At 39.8% G+C, this 19,661-nt stretch overlaps 1 protein-coding gene across 1 annotated transcript in view; it reads right to left on the bottom strand.

Moving 5' to 3' along the window:
* KIAA1549 (KIAA1549 ortholog) overlaps window positions 1-19,661 on the bottom strand; it is a 150,250-nt gene that overhangs the window by 9,860 nt on the left and 120,729 nt on the right. Inside the window, exons 11-18 of the mRNA XM_075724956.1 lie at window positions 17,199-17,401; window positions 13,682-13,806; window positions 11,662-11,676; window positions 7,999-8,204; window positions 6,031-6,254; window positions 4,753-4,897; window positions 2,872-3,105; window positions 1,767-1,819 (exon numbers count right to left, since the gene is read on the bottom strand). Coding sequence (XP_075581071.1) covers window positions 1,767-1,819; window positions 2,872-3,105; window positions 4,753-4,897; window positions 6,031-6,254; window positions 7,999-8,204; window positions 11,662-11,676; window positions 13,682-13,806; window positions 17,199-17,401 — 1,205 coding nt within the window. The remainder of the gene's footprint in view (window positions 1-1,766; window positions 1,820-2,871; window positions 3,106-4,752; window positions 4,898-6,030; window positions 6,255-7,998; window positions 8,205-11,661; window positions 11,677-13,681; window positions 13,807-17,198; window positions 17,402-19,661) is intronic.

Below are 19,661 nucleotides of genomic sequence, written 5' to 3'. Positions count from 1 at the left end.
TCTGCCGCATGATGCAATATTCATTTTCTGGTAAAAGCTGTTCATTGTGCCTTTATGTTTGCCTAGCTGTTACGTGACCTAGGTCTTTTACATTTATTTATTTTTTTTTTGTTACCCAGGTTGGTTCCACCCCATTAAAGATCCTGACTGCATTTGTACAGAGAAGGGAACAGTACGGTCACCCAACTATTATTCCATGCATTGGATACTTAAGCCAATGGACTATGACATTGATACATGGCACCTAATCTTACTAACCTGAGGTTATTTTTCCTTCCTCTAACTGGTGCACTGTCTCTATCAATTTGTTTATCATTATCTTCTGAATTTGAGCATAACCCCCACTCCACAACCACGACAACTCTTTCCTTGTTTTTTATTGACCAAGCTTTAGGAAACCTTCTATTTTAATGAAAATTTAAAGGAATTCTTCCTGTTTAAGGCCAACAACTTGCAGATTGTTAACTTAATCTGCCAGCACTGGCAGAGCCAGCATTTGAACTATTAATAATGATGCCACTAATTTGTAACTTACGGAAATCCAGAGTGTCTATGCCAAAGGTTGATATTTTGAACAAAAGTGTGTTGTAAAGACACTATCTTGCTCAGATATATTAACATGGGTTACAGCATTTTCACAATTAATTTATCACATTTTCCCTGAATGCATAACAGGCCAAGAAAGAGAAAATCCTCAAAAATAAGCAATTGGTTAGGCTTTCTGTTGGCAGTCTCAAAGCTCAAAATCAAGGTAACCTAAATTACCAAAAATACACTGTATGTCGTACTGTGTGCCATTTCACATATGCTCCACACACACTGAAACTGTCACCTTCAGCCAAGACCTAAGTAAGAAAATGTGCTTAGAGACTCCTCCTTTTCTAGATGGTCCTTTCAAAATCAGGTTGCAGAACAACAGGTAAAGGAAAGTTCTTCATATCCATTTTACCACCAAGTTTCCACGTCAGTGAAGACTTTAGGTGAAATCTAATGAATGACACTGATAACCAGTGGGATTTCATCTCACATGGTAAGCTGTAAGAGGGTAAAGAGAGCAGCACGAGACCACCTTTTTACTACTTTGGCTGCAGCATCTTGGAGAGGGTGAGACAAGTCTGACCACAGTGGGTACCACGACTCAAGAGTCCAACTTCACGTGTAGTTAAAACACAGACACCAAATGCAGAATTAACAGTCACCCGGGCAGCTGTTTTCTTCTCTTTACATGATTCTCCCACAGCAAGGCCAGGAGAAGATGGAAAATTTGTTCTTCCCCCCTGATTTTATAATAGGCCTGCAAGGCAGGCTTTCTTTCTCTGCGAGGGTCACCATGCTCTGTAATTTGTTTTCAACTTGGTTAAAAATAGAATGAATCTTAGTCATCTGCAAGCTTTTGGAAGTGAGTGTTGCCTGTTGCCCTGAGGCTACAGAAACAAGATGAAAGCAAGAGTATTGGGAGAATTACTTGCATCTGAGTAACTGCTTCAGGCTCTCCAAAAGCTGAAACTCAGTGGTTTACTCAGTATTTGGAAGGATATCTCTATAGCCAAGGGGCTAGAAACACATTTCTTTTAAATGGAGGCTTGGATTCCATACAGCATGCATATGTCATTCATGCGACATAAATAAATTACACAGGCTGTATCTGGACACCTGTTACTTCTCATTGATACGGTACTTTGCATAATAATATACCACTGAGAGTAAGAACTCTGGAGGAATTGCATGGAAAATAATAAATTATAATTCTGTCAGTGAAAAGCTACCTTGGTAGGAGACCTGGTGCTGTTGGTGGAGTCATTCCAAATTCCACATATCTCTGTCAGAAGAATGAAAAAAAAAACAACCCAAATTAAAATCAAAATGCATACCCTGGGAATTCCACTGTCAGCCTTTTAAGTGATGAATGGCAGAGATCACTAGGCCTATACACACTATACATGTGACTTCATTGCAGACATAAGAGCTTAGTTTTACAAACCCAGCAGCACAAGAAGATCTGCGATTCACTGCTACAGTGGGCTAGCAGTCTTTTATGTGTGACCAGAGTCTTTACTTAAAAACCTTTCAAAAATACTTTCTCTCACTTGCAGAAGATCAAGGGCTGCCCCAATGTCTACCTAGTTTAAAAGTTTCAGCAAACCAAGCTTTCCATTTGGAAATCTCTTTATGCCTTAACCAGCATCAGACCGCAGCAGAGAGACCACGGGGCTCAGACTCAACAGTCCAATGGCATTATGAAAGTTCCACTGAATTGTTGTAGAACTCAAGATGACCTAAAAGATCATCCATGTGTCTCAGTGCTCCATAAAATGCAAAAAATCATACATAGAAATACTGCTTCCTTATTCCTCACCTCCTGAAAGCATTCGGATGCCCTGCTGAAAAATATGACCCAAGCCCAGTACATTCTTTCTTCATTGTCAAAACACGAACTAGCATATATATTTTAAAAAAACATAAAGTTTTACTCTTGGACATAACAAGACTAATCTGTGAAAGATCATAACTGAGAAGAACAGAAAAGTTATCCTAAAGGAGGAAAACTCCTATCTTCTCTTGTGGTTGGGATGGGAAAAGGAAAAAGAACTCAAACAGCTTAGAAAGCAAGTTCACCATCTTGTGACAGTTATTTCTGAATTCTCCTGGCTCCAGAAACTGTTCCACATTTGTGATAAGTCCTGATTGTGATAAACAAGGGCAAAGTAACAGTGACCATGGCTCAACTGGTGCTAACTACCTGCCCAGAAAAGCCTTTTAAATTGCATCACTCACATTAAATGGGTTGTTTACTGCCTGAGTTGGACCATAAGGTGATCCCCACTGGGTGCATGTAGTTCCCCTCCCTGCTCGAGCAGGAGTGTTGTTTACCGGCTGTCCTGCAGAGACCCCGGGTGGTGTGACGGCCGTGGAATTGGCTGCTTGGCTGCTGGGAGCCACCAGCGCAAAAGCATCATCCAGCAGCGAGTGCATGGTTTGCCGAGCCTCTTCAATGGATGGCTGTGGTGGGACGTACTGGGAGACTGGGTGGGAAGGCAAGCCAGGGAACTTCCCCAGATCAGCTGAAGATGATGTCTGAGGTTCAGGAGGCAAGTCTGGATCAGACTGGAGGAAACAGAAAGAAGGTGAAGGGCAGCCAGAGAGAAGATCTAACCAGCCAGCTTCCAAGCCCCTGTGGGCCTTAAGCCTTAGTGACATTTTCTTTGCTAGAACCACAATGAGATAAATGGCACAAGTGCCGGTGCTAGACAAAACCTGCCCCTTACCCTCCCCACTTCTGCATGCATGTAATGCATGACACCGGCTGTTCAAACACTTCATTCGGTGTAATCTGAAACACTCTGATCTCAGGCAAGGCAGTAGAACTTTGTGCAGGAATTACTCGGCTATAACAGAAATCTTGTGGTTTGCAAGCATGTAATGAAGTCAGGCAGAGAGCGCTTACTCTACCCAGAGAAAGACAATCAGCTCTGTCTACATCTTTGACATCTCTGCAGCTTTTGCAGTTCCAAGAAATTAATTCAGTCTTTAGCTTACAACTGACCACATCAGCACTAATATTAAACAATTACTACCTCCTAGAAAAAAACACAAAGGGAGCTGTTAAGCAACTAAGTGGTTAGCTGCATAGAACTTGAACTTGGGTGCATCACCTGAATGGGATTAATGTAAGTGCCTCATAGCAGTAATACCTGAGGCATGCATCGCAATTACTACCTGGGATCTTAACCACATGGGCTTATTGTTCATCAGTAACAGGAAATTAAACGAGTTTTGCAGCAGCAGAATTATTATCAAAGCTCATTCTTACCACTGCATGCAGACTGCAAAATCAGCCGTCAAGATGCAAAAGCATCAGGAACTCAGCATTCTGAGTACTGTCTCACTACAGATGCCAAAGGGACTGAGCTTGCTGTGTGACACATCTTAATTAAACAGCTTCAGATGATAATTCATTCTGCTGCAGCATAACATTAAAATCATCACACTCTTGTTTGAAGGCAGAGGGAAACCGCAGAAGTCGACATAGTAGTCACTTGACTGCATATGCAGCTAATGGTGAAATTCTTAAAATTATTAAACCATCTTTCAAGACAAAAACTGTCCAGGGGTTTCCAATATTAGCATTAGACTTAGTAAAGTCTGCTTAGAAGTGGTTAAAGATGCCTAAATACAGTTTGTGGCATGGATATGATTGAACAGAAGCATTCTGCAGTGTCTTTGCCATTTTTAGACAGGAAAGAAAGTTAATTTTCAAGACATTGTACTAGAATTGTTTCAAGTTACTGCAGTACAAAGATATGCTTCCTCTTTCATTAATAATTAATTCACACATTTTAAAGATGAGAAAATTTCTCATGAAAGGAACTGAGTCTTCCACTCTGTGAGAGCAAAGGATGAAATTTTCTGTAACATACAAATATATAACATCCAGCAAATTGGACTAGAGTGAAACTATGTTCAACATATTGTGGAACATGCCAAGCACTTTCATGTGCATAGTACAGTGGTGTTAATGAAAACAAGGTTTTGGTTCTTGGCCTCTTGATTATCAAGGAATACTTGGCAGAATTTTACTGCTCAATACTGACAGACCGCCAATGAAATCCTTGTTTCACTTTGATTTACATGTTAACTACATGTGACTGAAATTAGCTATATGGACCGTAGTCAGAAGGCCAAAAACCTCCCCATGTCACAACTGTCATTACAATTATCAGAGCACTCCTGTCATTCAAGAGACATACATACAATATATGCAGAGTTATTGACTCCTGGAGGCCTTTTGTATGTCCCATCACTGTCAGTTGTGATTAATCTGTCCTTTTCCGCATCGATAGGACTACCATTTATCTGATGTCGCCGGCGCTGCTTGGGAGAACGTTTTGCACGAGAACTTAACAGGAAGAAAACAAAAAGAAGACAGAAAGAAAAAACAAACAAGACAAAGGTAATCACATTTCTTTTTACAATTTTTCTTCTCATCCCACTCAAGGTTGAACTCCTCTGCCCATTCCCTCCAGGTCATCCTTGCCTCAGCCCTGTTTCTCTTTCCCCGTTTTTCATGCCAGTCCCATTAGCCTTGAATCTCTCTCCTCAAGCTTCTCTTAAGACTCTCATTGACAGTTCTTCAAACTGTTCCCTTCCTCCCTCAAACTCTCTCCAGTGTCACTCTCCTTCTACATTCATCTTTCAAAGCTGTCCGTGCTCCAGCCCCTGCCAGTGCCTCTCCAGGCCTCCCAAACCGATGTCTGACACATTTTCAGTAGCAGAACAGACCACACTGCCAACAAGGCTTTGCGCCTGGCATGTTGGGTTTAACCCTACCAGGCAAACCAGCTGAGGAACCCATGTCATTGGGGAAAGCTACTATCAGCACCGAAGCAGTCACAAGGTACCAGCGCTCCAGGAACAAAATGCCAGTATTTGTAAGCCCTAAACCAAGCCCAGGGAAGACCTTCTCTGGAGACATAACATCAGGAAGGCAGATCTGTGAGGCTGACAAACATGCCTCATTACCCAGAGGGAATATGTAAAAGGTTATCTCATTGATTTGTGAATTTGCCTTTAAAATTCAGGATCTTCATGCTTTGTAAGTTGTTCAAGGGTTTCCTTATTTTGCATCGTTTCCCCCTTTATAAAAATATTCTTTCTTGCAGTTTATATTTTCCATGCTTCTTTTTTTAGTGCTTATATTACAATTTTGATCCCTCTACACCACACAAGAATTATTCAAACAAATGGCAGAGCAAATACTAAATTGTTTCAAGACAGTTTTCATACATTTGGGCATATTTATTGAGAATTCACCCCGAGAACTTGTCAAAGAACAATCTGAAAACAAAACATACTGGCATATACTGAAATAAATAAAAATGTTGAGAACAATCCAAACCTTTTCACCTAGGTAACTCAAATTCAACTAGGGATCAAAACAGTTTTAAGCTCTGGAAGTCCAGAAGTACAGGTTTGACATACTTTGGATGCTTACTCAAAGAAAATTGTTCTTTCCCACCTTTGAGATCCTACCTCTTCCTGGGCTCTATGAAGACAGTAGGCACACTGCCTCCAGGGTCCAAGATCTTGTCAATCTGCATCTGTGCCTTGCGATATATTCTGTGCTGTTCTTTGGAGTCAACCACCACCACATCATCCACCACTGGAAATTCATAATGCCCTTTGCGCTTGGCACGAAGACGAATCTTATTGCGGTGATGCTCAATCTCAGATTTATGCCTCAGGGCTGTTTGTATCTTAAAAAAGGAAGGGGGGGGGGGGGGGGGGGGCGGAAAAACCAAAAAACCCTGCATTTTTCATTTGTAGTTTTTGAAAACAGAACTTTTTACTGCTCTTCCATAAAACTCTCCTCCTCTCCTCCCTGCCTGCCGCTCCCTCCCCCAAATCTCTGAAGGATTAAAATAAGTCACACAATTTGTAAACACACTTTTCTTTCTTGGGTATTTTGCAGCATCTCCATTGTCTCCCCAGGTAGATGTACTATCATACACAATATGATTGCCAGCACAGCAGGTGCAATTAGAGGAGAGATGGCAGTTTGATAACAAAAGGCAGGAGGAACACAAAAAACTCCTGCTGTCTGCCAAAAGTGACACTGCTCTGAAAAAATAAGACTAACCAGTACAGGCTGTATCTACCTTTGCTTGTCAGAGGTACATTTGATCAACAGCGATGAAGTCTGTCACCCATTCCCTTTAATGACCTTCATCATGTAAGAAGCAAGAACTTAAGAGCTAACTAGGCTCATAACCTGGTGCCTCTGCTGAGCACGAGGGGCCACCATAAGCTACGCAGAAACACAGTAGCAGTACAAGGGCCCAGGTCCCTAGATGAACGTGGCATTATCAGCTCTACGTCTTCTTGCAGACTGAGTTCTCATGCCTCTCTCCCACCTTTTTTTCAAATTCCCCGGAGTGCACCTCATCATCTGGGGAAAGCTATCGTAACATCACACTTTTAAGTCCTGGCCCAACACTCATGGAAATCATTCTTATCAATAGAAAACACTTGGGCACCAGACTAGGTAGCAACAACTGCTCTTCCTGTGCTGGACTAGTTCTGGAACACATCTGCAGCAGTAAATTAAAAACTAAATAAAAATTGATTTTTGTGTATTCTCTTATGAAAATCCCCAAAAAGCTTAAAAGGGACACAAGCCAGACTTACTGTTTACATTTATAGTTAGAATTATACATCTTCTGCCCATATAATCAGATTTCTGTTTTGTGGCACCTCTTGCCTATGTTTACTAGATATAGGTATTTACCTCTCTCCCATAAGGTACTTAGAAACACAGTATCTTAACACAGTTAAGTTAAAGGTTTCAGTAATCTTCCACTCCGAATCATGAGAAGATGCCGCCTTACACCCAGTACAAAACCAGGATGCAGGTACATGGTACTGTCAGGCAGTGTATGATGTGGTTTTACAGTGCATTACCTTCTCTCCTAATGCCCCTGGCATGCTCACATTCTGCTTATACTAAAGTAAGCCCCAGAGAAAGCAGGAAGTTTCGTATGCTTACTGTCAGACAAACACATCAGAAGTTGGAAGCAATGAATGTACTGCAAATTCACATCCCAGAATGTCTTGAGATAACTGGTTTGTATAACCCACATCCTGAGCTGATGAAAAGTCAAAAGAATGGTGTAGAATGAAAACTAAAGTGGGCCAGACATTCCAATTCTCACACAGTAATTAACACAACTCTTGTAAGTCATGTCCTGCTGACTAGCAAAAGGATGGTAACACAAGGTATCCTGACCATCAAATTTGCTCCTCTCTCAGTGTTTAAGTTTTGGTTTAGGTATCTCTTAAAAACAGGTCAGATTATCTCTCTGGACAGAAACAGGATTATTTGTGTAACTTGTCAAAATTCAACCCCTCAGGTACTAACAAGGAACTCCTGATAACAAGAAACTGGATACTTTTATTTCTCTCTTCACTTCTCCACAAACGTTCAAAGCACTTTAAAAATACCTCTTTATTAATTTTGTTGGTCTCTGCTACTCGATCAGAAAGCACTGAGTTCTGAACCGGAGGTGCTGCCATCGGTTGCATAGCAATCAGCTGGATCTTGCTTGGGACCCGTCTGCTGGCATCTGAGGAACGCGACATTCTATCCACATGTTCAAAGATAGAGGCTGAGGAGTGCTGCTCGTTTCCACTGCTGGTCTGAGGAGGTCCTAAATCACCAGAACAAATACAGAGTAAAGTAGTGCTGCTAGGGTTATCTCAGTCAAATGTTAAGCTCTACAGATGCTACGCTACAAGACTATGCCATGTTTTCCATCTGTGTTTAATTTGCCCTATAGGCCCTCCAGCTGATTCACATTTAGTGTACAAGAAGTTTACCCAGTGGTTTGCAAATTATAAACATTTTTCCATTATATTTCCAGAAGGTGAGCTGTCATTCTTTATTTCTGTAAATCAAGCTCTTGGCATTTGCAAACCCCCCAAAATCTCAATCTACTTTACTCCATAAAAAGCTGTTAAAGTACATACTGGTAATGGTTCCTCTTATCAGTACTTAAGGAGATGCAAATTCCTCAAATGGAGGTTCAAAGAGCAATAAAAGATGTCTCACTACAAAATGTAGTTCTTAAGTGATAGAAGGAGTGATATATGAACTAAACAAAAACACCCCTTAGAAATCCACAGAAATCACAGAATTTTACAGACATTTTACAGATTAAAGCTTTTAAAGCACTGTTTTCTTCTCTGGGACAGGATAAACAGTTCACATAGTAATAAGCAAGACACACAAATGTTGCCATGTTGTAATTTCTTGAAGAGGTAAAATTAACTCAAATATGATCAGCAAAAGACATTATGGAAACCAATACACACGGAAGTTGCGGCCCTGGTCCTGCCAACAGTTATCACTTCAAAAGAAATGGGTCATCTCCCTCAAAAGACTTGAAATCTGCAGGATCACCCCAGTAGTTTGCAGTTAAGCACATATTTAAGTATTTTTTTTGCTGGAGCTAGGCCTACAACAGGAACCATTACGTGGATTAGGCTTGCAAAAACTATTGAAGACTTGCAAAATAATCTTTTGTCTTGTCCACATGGTAACGCCACAAACTCTTAAACTGCTTTTCACCATGAAATACAAGCAATAAGAGATTAAGATTTGTGACTCTACTTATGGAGGAATATAGGAGAGTAGAGGGACACAGTTCCATACCCTTGCACAGACTTCTAGTAACAGGCTGTGGTTCTCAGATTCAAATCAGAAGGAGAATCTGATTTGATTCCGATACAGAATCAACTGTTGATCAACCTGATCAAACTCCAACAGACAAGAAGGAAAAGAAAATAGCCACTGCTCTGATCCATTTGCTACACATGCTGGTAATGAAGTATAGGGTTTAGAAGAGTAGTGAATGCTATCTTCTGTAAAAGATCACAGCAGATGGCTTGTTCCTTTGCTTCCCTCTTCTAGCACAAAAAGGCAGCAGGTGAGGGAAGGAATGGTACACTTTATTATGTTCGCAGCACGTTACTTTTGGGCTGGAAAGCAATCTGGCCACAAGCTAAGCAAAAATCTTACCTCTCATATTTCTCAAACTTGATCAATGCCCTGTCAAATGAACACATTTATAAATGTTATGCATCATTTATAAATGTGACTTTCCTGTGTAAGTGTCCTTAAAAAGAAAGTAAACAGTTCCACTCAAGATCTGTGTCCCAAATGTTTTGCAAGACACAGAGCCTAAATGAAATATATCTATCTCTCTTCTGTAGCTATTTGTATGTATGATCTTTATATATGTATATGTATACATATATGTATGATCTTTAACACTTGTCATCTTCACAGCCCCATCTTCATGCATTTCTTAGAAGCATGCAAGCATCACCTCTCAGAGAGGGGCACAAGATATATTAAGTAGTTAGTGTGAATCCCTCAGAGCAATCCTGTAGCGCAATGGAAATCTGAACTTCTGCATCCATCCTTCCAGTTTTCCCTGTACATTAGTCATTTTTCCAACCTTTCCAGTCTAACAGCACTTCTGAAAGCTTGCTGACCTCCAACATAAGATTTTAAGGTGGTTATCACATTACTTGGTTAGCAAGGTCCAATATATTCAGTTATGCTGAGCGCTCACTCTGAATCTTTATAACTTCATCCATAACATTTCCTTTTGCACACATAAACAAGTGCTTGGCAGAGGCCTCTTAGCTGAAACTGTTCTTAAACTAATTTTGTAAAACTCCAAAAGTTCCACTGTCAAATTTTGGTAAGGGTCTACAGTAACATCATATGTTACTCTCTTTTGCAGAAAAGATGCACACACACACACACAAAAACCCCGTAAGCTGCATCTGACCTTTAAATCCTCCCTGTGTGCATACACTGAATGTGTCTATAAATACAAACCAAGATGGAAGTATAGTAAAGTAGATAAGAAAGCCAGGAACTGCACTGTGCTATACACATACAACAAAAGAAGAAATGGTTTCTAACTCAACACATGAATGAGCTCCTTTAGAAGTTTTGACAGAGTGAATAAGAATGGTTTCTCATTTCAAAGTTCTTCTATTACATTATTGTCCATGGTTAGAAAATCTTCCTTATAAAGCTACCAAATGGCCCTACATGAATGAAATTTTGATCTCAGACTAGACAGCTGAGGCTGAAAAATAATGGAGAGGAATTAATACCCAAATACTGGACAGAACACATTTTAACAACTAGTCCATATAGGTCACATGTCAGGATCAACGTTCATCACTGTTCCCTGGGTTGAAACTACTAATTGAACTGAAATGTCAGGAAAATGAATTGCTCTGCAGGAAGCTATGATTTCATATGAAAACCAATACAGTTGGAGATAGAGGAAGGCTCTTGCTTCCTGCATCCTCTTGAAACAATAAAAAAAAAGACACACAGCAACTAAGGTGCATAAAGCCTAATCCAAAATCAGCTAAAGACAGTGGGAATCTTCCACTGACCCACTGGTACTGGAATCATGCCAGAGTATGCCGTTTCAGACAAATTTCACACAGTTTCTTTGTAGCCCAGTAGATCATGTCCCCAGGATGCAGCTGACTACTCTCATTAGTTACTTGTACAAACCCAGCAATGGAAAGCATCATAGGTAGCCTTATATCCATCCTTCTCTACTATTGTAAGATGGGAACTATCAGAGGACAGAGTGTTAATTTATCACTAGATATGGTATGCATTATCAAAGACAGTGTCAGCTTTCTCCTGCCCCATCTTTGCTATGTCTCAGTCCTGACCAGAAAAACACTAGTTCATGAGAAAATATTTGTGCTTCTTTGCAGGTAGCTTGTGTTTGTCTCAGGCTTCCAGTAAAGACACTAACTCCAACAATATCTCTAACTTGTTTATACAAAGCTAGTTTCAGGACCAACAGCTGCCTCAGTTTTGCTTCTTTCATAGTGATGTTTTCCTCAATAATTTGAAAGAATTGGGAGGAAATTAGAAAAATGTGCCTAAATTGGATGACTATAATTTGTGTTACTGAGAATTTTTATACTTCAGTAGCTCAAAAGCAATTTTGGTTTTTTAGACTCAGAAGACAAATCCTTCCATCCTTAAGATATAATTGCAGCTACCCCAGCAGCTCTATTCATATTTGTACTCAACTACCAGCTCTAGTTACTTACCCACTCTGTTTGCTCCTGACAACATAAAGGAAAAAAGAAGAGACAACACAGTAATTATTACAAATAATTCAGCTGGAATGGCAACTGGAAAAAAAAAAAAAAACCACAGCAGTAAGATGATTGCATTTACTTTTGAATGGAATGCATGAACTTGGATCAAACTGCCAAGCCTCAGCTGCACAAAAAGGGAGCTGAATCTGCCATTTAACAGACAGAGAGCTCTCTGCAGACAGTGCCTCCAATTCTGAATGCTAAAAATAGTCCCTATGATTACCAAACTAGAGGCTTCAAATGCTAAAAAAATAGTATATTTGATCCAGTAAGGGCATGATAGGTAAAAAGGACACATTTTATACAATATCCTTGCTGCTTTTGCCAGATAATTCAGATGCAGCAATACCTAACACTTTTACACCAAAAGGAAATGTTAAACCTTACATAAAGTTTTAAGCCAGACGGAAAATGGAGAGACAAAAATGGAGTTCCCAGGTAAGAAGAAATGGGGGAGCACTAAATCAGGGCAACAGAACTGAAGTCAGATAGGTGGGAGCAACTCATAAACAATCCTGAGATGAGCTCTATCATAGCATAATTACTTTCCTGTATATTTACTTGGGCATGATTTCTAGTCCTTAGAGCAAACCTAAGGCACTGAAAACATACAGCATCAGTACAGTCTCTTCTTATTGTAAATTGCGTAAAGTACATACAGCATACACTGCCTGCTGAATTATTAGGAAGTATAACTTTCTAGTCACATTAGTAGATCTTGTGCTTTGTTTTCTTACATGTTTGTTACAGAGGAAAGCCTGCTCCATCACCCTTGCCCTTCCAGGAGTAGTCCACATAATGTATGACTCAAACTTTCATAATTTAACTTGCTGTTTAGCCACCCAAGAGTGAGGAGTTTATATAAACTACCTTACATATTCCTCAGTCTCATTTCTTCAACATAAGCAAAAACTAAAGATTGTCTGCTATGATCTGAATTTCACTGGCACTGCATTCCTCAGTAGTCACCTTTACACCTCAGCTGGTATTTCACAGAGTATGTGGAAAAACATTCAATATACCGAAGAGGTTGCTCACAATGTGGTCAATATTTTCTTTTTCTCAGTTTCTGCTGCCGTCAAGGCCATATGTATTAAGAACAGATGGGGATATCATAAATTCCTTTACCAGATATTCAGTATCAGAATTTTCTCTAGGAAGACTATTGTGATTTAAGGCAAAGATCTGGTAACGAAAACCTCAAGCAAGGAGCAAGCCATCTAAACCCAAGAGGGTCTCAGAAGAAACAGTGAAGTGTTTGTGTAGGCGCAGTTAACCACACACTTTTAAACAGCAAAAGAATTTAAAAGAATGTTTTAATTAAAAAATGAAGCAGTGTTTTATCAACTTTTCGATAAGAAAAGAAAGATATCTTAGGGTACCTCTAAGACAAATAGTAGCAGTTTAACTGGAAGGAAGATGGTTCTTTACAAAAAAATTTCACTGTTATTAACGTATTAGCACTGGATTTTCATCCTTCTAAAGCACAATCATGAAGGCATTTTGACGTCTGAATTAGAACTTATTTGTGAAGCTTTCACTTCCCTGGTGTCTTTCTTTTAATCTCACTTTTTTGAAGTTACAGTTACAGACGCATACCCATGCTGTATCAAGTTCTGCTGTGACCTCTACTGCCCATGTAACTGTCTGCAAGTTTGCTACCACCAGAGCCACAATTAGGCCTAAATGGAAAGAGGTTTGCTGGGGGTGTGTGGGAGAGGAAAGGAGGGAAGATTCATTCCTGTTAAGCCATTAGTTTCAAAAGCTTGCTGGAATGAAAGGAATGTGTAGATCTTCAGTTTCAACAGAAGGAACTAAACCAAAAAGGAGAGGAAGAAAATTTTCTTTGACACAAACCAGAAAAACTAACAGCCAAAGACGAGTTTAGAAAAGTTACAGCACCAGAGTAACTCTTCAACCTGAGTAAAGCACTGCTAGTGCACACAATGGGAAAAAAAAAGTAACAAACCCTTCTTCACTGCTCTTCGTGGTTTGCCCTCGTTTGCAACAGTTGATGGTCTGGCAGTTTCTTCTCCTGTCTCTCTCCCACTGGATTGTTCACTTGCTGTGGAGTCAGCATCTGACGGCGAAACTCTGCCACAAATATTAAAAACCAAACAAACCAACACGTAACATAAGTTTGCAAAGTGGCACAGTGAGTCCTGTGCTAAAGTATCTTGTGCAGACTGCTAATATTTTCCTCTGTTTATAAGTAAATTTATAATAAATTATTATAGTTAGATATTCATTGCCATGATGTTGTTATTGTTGCATGTGAAAACTGACTGCAACAGGATTCACACATGACAAGATTATTAACTAAACTTTCCTGTAAAATACATTTCAAGAAAAAACTCTGCATTCATAAGTAGCAGTTTACTTTTCAGACAGAAAAGAATTATATTAGAAATAAGAAACCTGTACAGGAACTAGTCAAATATTCTATTCTATTCTAACTTGCTAACTTGGTGTTCTCTTGCTAACACTACAAGTCCATGTGAATATTTTCCTAACTAGTTAAACACAGGGCCATTAAAAAATGCTACTTTTATGTATTTATCCCATGCAGTCATGAGATTCTTAAAGATTTGTTACCTACAAATTACAGTCTCAGTGTTTATAATTTTTGTGGGCGATTAGAGAAAAATGTAACGAAATACTGTGATTTTCCCCAACAGAATACTTCAGCTGTAAAATTATTCAGATAGGATGAAAACAGTAAAAATATAGGGCGTACACCACCACCCAGCTGACACCAAAGCCTGTCTTTTCATATGGGATCAGCCTTTGTGATACTGTCTCTAGCGACCATTTTGTCTTGTGAACATTCATATTCTGTTCCTGCAGGGAGTTAATCACTGAAAGTATGCACGTGTCTGCATTAACCTTGTTAAGTGCAAGATTTGCTTGGGCTAGATGGATATCTGAACTAGTTATTGAGGCTCTTGGCTAAACATCAACCTGCCTAGAGCACACAGACTAAGATAACTATACCCAGCCAGACAAGTTGATTGAAAGTTAAACCTACACCTTGCAGCAGGCAATGCTCCAAATTCAACTCCCCTTTTTCTCCTCCCTGAACAATGCACTGTTAATTGAACTCTGTCTTTCATTCTTTTCTGCAGGACTGTAATACTAGTAAGTCATATCCCAATAAAAAAAAATTTAGCAGGGAAAAAAGGAGAAATTGTTCTCAATGAACTTACGGATCTGCACCATTGCATCTTTTCCTCTTTTCGAAGGTGAAGAGGGTTGGCAGACCTATCGTCTCCATCACCTTTGTCTTGGTTCAGCAAAGTATAAGGCTGGAGTTCTGTTTCCAGATCTGCTACTGACTTTCTGTTTCACCTCACTGTGCTTTGTATTCCTTCATACTCTTTCCTCAGTCTATCTAAATTATCATTAAGTAAATTATAGGAACATAAATAGTGCTGAGTCAACATCAGTCATTTTTTATAAGCGCTGAGGAATATGCAGTTGTATCCACTCAAGCCAAAACAACAGGTCCAACTCTCAGCTGGAGCCTAGAGATGCCATGCTTTCTGAACTCGGTTGTTTTTCTTGTTTGTTGTTTTTTACAGATACAGAACATGTACTCACATCACCACTGTATTTCCTGGCATGCAACATACAGTCCTGAATTGCATTGTGATGAACCGAGTTCTGTATTTCCTCACAAAACAGAAAACAGCTAAAACCAACATAACACACTATGCTATCATTTCACATTTCAACTTCTGCCTTAGGGAATAAATGTTTTAAATCTCAAGCTGACATGGGCATGTCAGCATGTTAGGGAGATGATGGTAACATCTCCATAGTTAAGCCTAAAGGGAGATTTGCTCTTAAGGGAGGATGAAGGAGAGGAGGGAAATTCTCTTTTGAAAACATTTTGAAGTGTTTGAGTTTAGATGCTGTTAAAAAAAAAGACATATCTTTGTTCCAAATTTGATCAATGATTCATTATTGTCTTCAGGGGAAGCATTAAAATGTTGGCTTCTCAAAATTTCTCCTGCTTCATTTTCTGAATTATTCTAGATGAAATACAGTAACAGCCTCAAGATTTAATTTCTTTCTTATATTTATGTGCATGTGAATACAGAGACCTTCCCCTCCCCTTAAGTATCATCTCTGTCTTAGGCCACTTTTGAACTTTTTAAAAGAAACACAGAAACACTTGTCCTTCTGATTTGTATTAATTTGTTTTAATTTAAGCTACACCAAATGAGTTAGCTAATTTTTCTTCCATTGCTTTCCAATTTTGCCCACCTTCCACTGTACTACTGGTAGTCTACTACTTGCAAGGCCTATAGGGAGTTAGGAAGACAGGCTCAGCATCTGGAAAGGTAGAAACTGAGCTGCACGAAGCCCACGTGGGGAAGATGAAGAGAGGATCTTACGACAACTGGGGCTTTAGAGGAAGTACAGAAGGTTGAGCAGAGGAGCAAGCTGTGTCACAGAGACCTGCAGCTCAGGAAGAACCACCATTAGTTTCTTTCTAAGCTCATTCAACTCTGCCCTTAGTTGTTTCTTATTCCCTCCCACCATGCAATAGCACATAGGTAAAAGCACAGGGGATGCAGAGCTTGAGACAAAGGAGAGCAAAAATATGAGAGGGAAGGAGAGGAAGAATCACTGGAAAGTGGAACACAGACGAGCTCCGCAGTGAGGAGCTGTTTGTGACTCACCGTAGCACTCCTCTCCTCAGGGCTCCGTTTTTTCCCCACCTATTACTTTTCCCACTTACCTTTTTTTTTTTTTTTTAATGCACAGATCCTTCTTTACCACATAGCTCTGTTATAGTGCCTATCCTACAAACACAATCCTTTCCAGCAAGACACATTCACATAATTTGATTATTGGAAAAGGTTAAAAAATTAGTGCGAAGGTTGACAGACACTTCTCCACTTGCACAACTGTAAAGTACCACTCCTTTTCCTGACCAAAGCTGGTTTGCTATGAAAGCAACCAGATAACCACAAATAATGCACTCATGCATCTTCCCCGCATTTTGGAGATACTGCTTATTTCTGGAAATTCCAACTTATCATACATGTATTGATCACTATTAATATTATTGAAATACACTGCTATTCATCAATGGTTTTCATTTGTTTTTAACCACCCATTGCCTCTTAGTAGCTAGAGATCACTACAAAGAGAATGCATCAGAAAACATACACTTGGTGTTTCCACTAAACAAGCAATGACTTGACTCCAGCCAACACCTAGTAGTGTCTTACATACCCCTCTTAAATGGGCATGTTGCCTTTAAGAGAAAAATGGACACTAAATTTTCACAACCTTGTACTAATGAGTAGCAAGGCGTAACTGACGGCCCACTAGAAAACGCAAGTCCCAGAGCTCTAGAACAGTTCTTTCCACTGAAATTCCCCTAAAAATACAGTAAGTACCAGCCATTAATAAACTACATTTTGTTTATGTACATAGATCTACTACAATTTGTTTTATCTCTGTGAACTGACCTCCCTCTGTGTCGAACAGTCTTTGAAGGCTTTGAGGAAGTCTTGGATTTGGGGCTGGGCACTTCTCCATTTTCAGATGGGGTACTATCCTTAATAGGTCCTGGTAAAGGAGCTGGCTCATGGATAATCAGGACATCATCTTTATTGTGCTGGCCAAGATGCTGCTTAGCAAAATCAAAGCCTTTCACACTGGGAGCTTGTAGCTGTGAGAGAACAACAAAGACAAAAAACAGGAACCATGAGTGACAATGACTACAAAGGCTTTGGTTAAGATCCGCAAACAATGGCCACTACGAGGATGGTCAGGCTATGGTAGTCTCAGGAATGAACACGAGAACTGCTGGGAAAACAAAAAGAAAAACCCCATGATTCTGTCATCTTAAGGCAGTATATGACATACAGTTCAAAACTCCAAATCAGCAAATGTAGTTAAAAAAATAGCCTTCTGTTGCTGCTACATCTTTTTCCAGCTATTTCTTCAGATTTAATCATTGTGTGAGGAGCTTTTTGTGTACTTGTGGGTGCAAGGCTGTAGACACCTGTGTACTGACTGAAACCGTTACCACTGCCAGGTCATCTTTCCATTTCTTTCAGTCCAAATGAGTGAAGTGAGTTTAAATAATTGAATAATGTCACTGCTGATCTTCCTCATTTTGAGCTCCCCAAATCTGCAGGAGTCTGGGAGTGCTTGTACAAACACCTAGTTCATCTGATGAAAAGTAAACATTCTGCAGATTGGAGTTACACGGCAGCCTGGCAATAACTTTTCAGCCAGCATTGATGCCTCCAGAAAAGAACTGAAAATCTAGCTCTTAGGAATTCCATACTGAATAGAGACAAAAATATATAAAAGGCTTTGGAGTTTAGAGAAATTAGATACTTATCCTAGAGATCTTATTAAGGGATTATGGATTCAATGGGCATCTCACTTGAGAAAGACACAGAACTGGGCCGTTCATTTTCATAGCTGTATTTATAAAAAAATCTAATCTCACCTTGTCAATGACTTGATTCAGACTTAATTTAATCAAGCCTCCAAGTTTCAAGCTCTCCTGCTGATTTTTTTGGGCTTTGGAGTAATTAGAAATTCTGAAGAACTAATTAAGAGAAAGTTTTTCTTCAAGTCCCGCTCAATTTTATGTAGTTTGGAAGTTGAAAGTAGAAAGAAATGTTGACAACTCCAGTTTTTAAAGTGCATGCACACATACCCACTGCACAGCACACGTACAAAACCCTCTGTGTGTTCCTAGAGCTGATTTCCTGCAAAGTGAAGCATGTGTTGGGAGTGCATTTATGGGTGCGTCAGCTTCCAGATGTTTAAATGAACCTCCTTTCATAAAGCTTGGCATGCCAACATAGCTAACTACAAACAGACTCGTCTGATATCATGCCAAAGATAAGCTTGCCTAAGGAATATTCTGAAACAATCTCTTCAAAATATTTTCTCAGTAAGCAAACATTTTCCAAATGGTTCTTAGAAAGGATGTTGTAGTAGAGCAAACTGCCTATTTAGACCAGTAGATGGCAATAAAAGCTCTCCTGTAAAATCCAACAACTATGTGAATGGTTGAGGTTTCAGAGTTCATTTCTCACAAAATGAGTAAGCTTATTATTTGAACAGACCTGGATGTCTTCCACTATACTCCATTTTTCTTGGGCTTTACAACAGTCCCTTCAATTCAGGATTATGGGCGATTCAGTTATTGAATTTATGTAAATGTCTGCAACCGCTGATTCAAAAAGGCACTGTTGAGTTAGACCAGGTGAAGGTGTAACTGTTTCTCCACAGCCACCTAGTGAACCCTTCCTGAAACTTCATCCCCTTCAAAGTTGAAACACTGTCTTCAGGATCTTGCTTCCTTAAAAAAAAAACCACCCCAAAACTCCATACTTCCCCCTCTCCCCCAAATACTTCCATGGAGGAACTTTTCACTTCCACTGTCAGAATTCTCATGCCGGCTTGCAGCACTTTTATTACTGAAACTCCTCTTAGTTACCCCACCTCCACCTCTGACCTGTTTGATATTACGTCTATTCTCTTTGAAGATATTCCTGCGTGCAACACTCTTCCTTCGAATCCCTTCAGTGGTTTCCCTCCTTCTAATCCTTTCATACGCACCCTCATGCCTATACAGCCCTGCTGCTGATCCCTGATGATTACTTCCTCTACTTCACTACATTCCCTTCCCTTGCTCCCAGCCCCCATTGCTCCAAAGATGATGAGAGTCTTCACCATGTGCTGAGCACAACTATTTTACAACAAAATTTGGTGGTGCTCTACCCTTTCCTAAGTACCCTTGACTTGACCTGCAAAGTTACTACTCCTTTTTGAATAGTGTGATGGGTGGGGTGGGCAAGAACAACTAAAGAGGCAAACATCCTAGTAATACTGCAATTACTAGTATGGTTTTATTAAGATTGCTGCATGTCTGAAGCATGCATTTCAACATATCTTAGAGTTAA

This window comes from Pelecanus crispus, chromosome 1 (genome assembly GCF_030463565.1).
Source record: "Pelecanus crispus isolate bPelCri1 chromosome 1, bPelCri1.pri, whole genome shotgun sequence".
NCBI lineage: Eukaryota > Metazoa > Chordata > Aves > Pelecaniformes > Pelecanidae > Pelecanus > Pelecanus crispus.
This window is presented reverse-complemented; position numbering and strand designations above follow the sequence as displayed.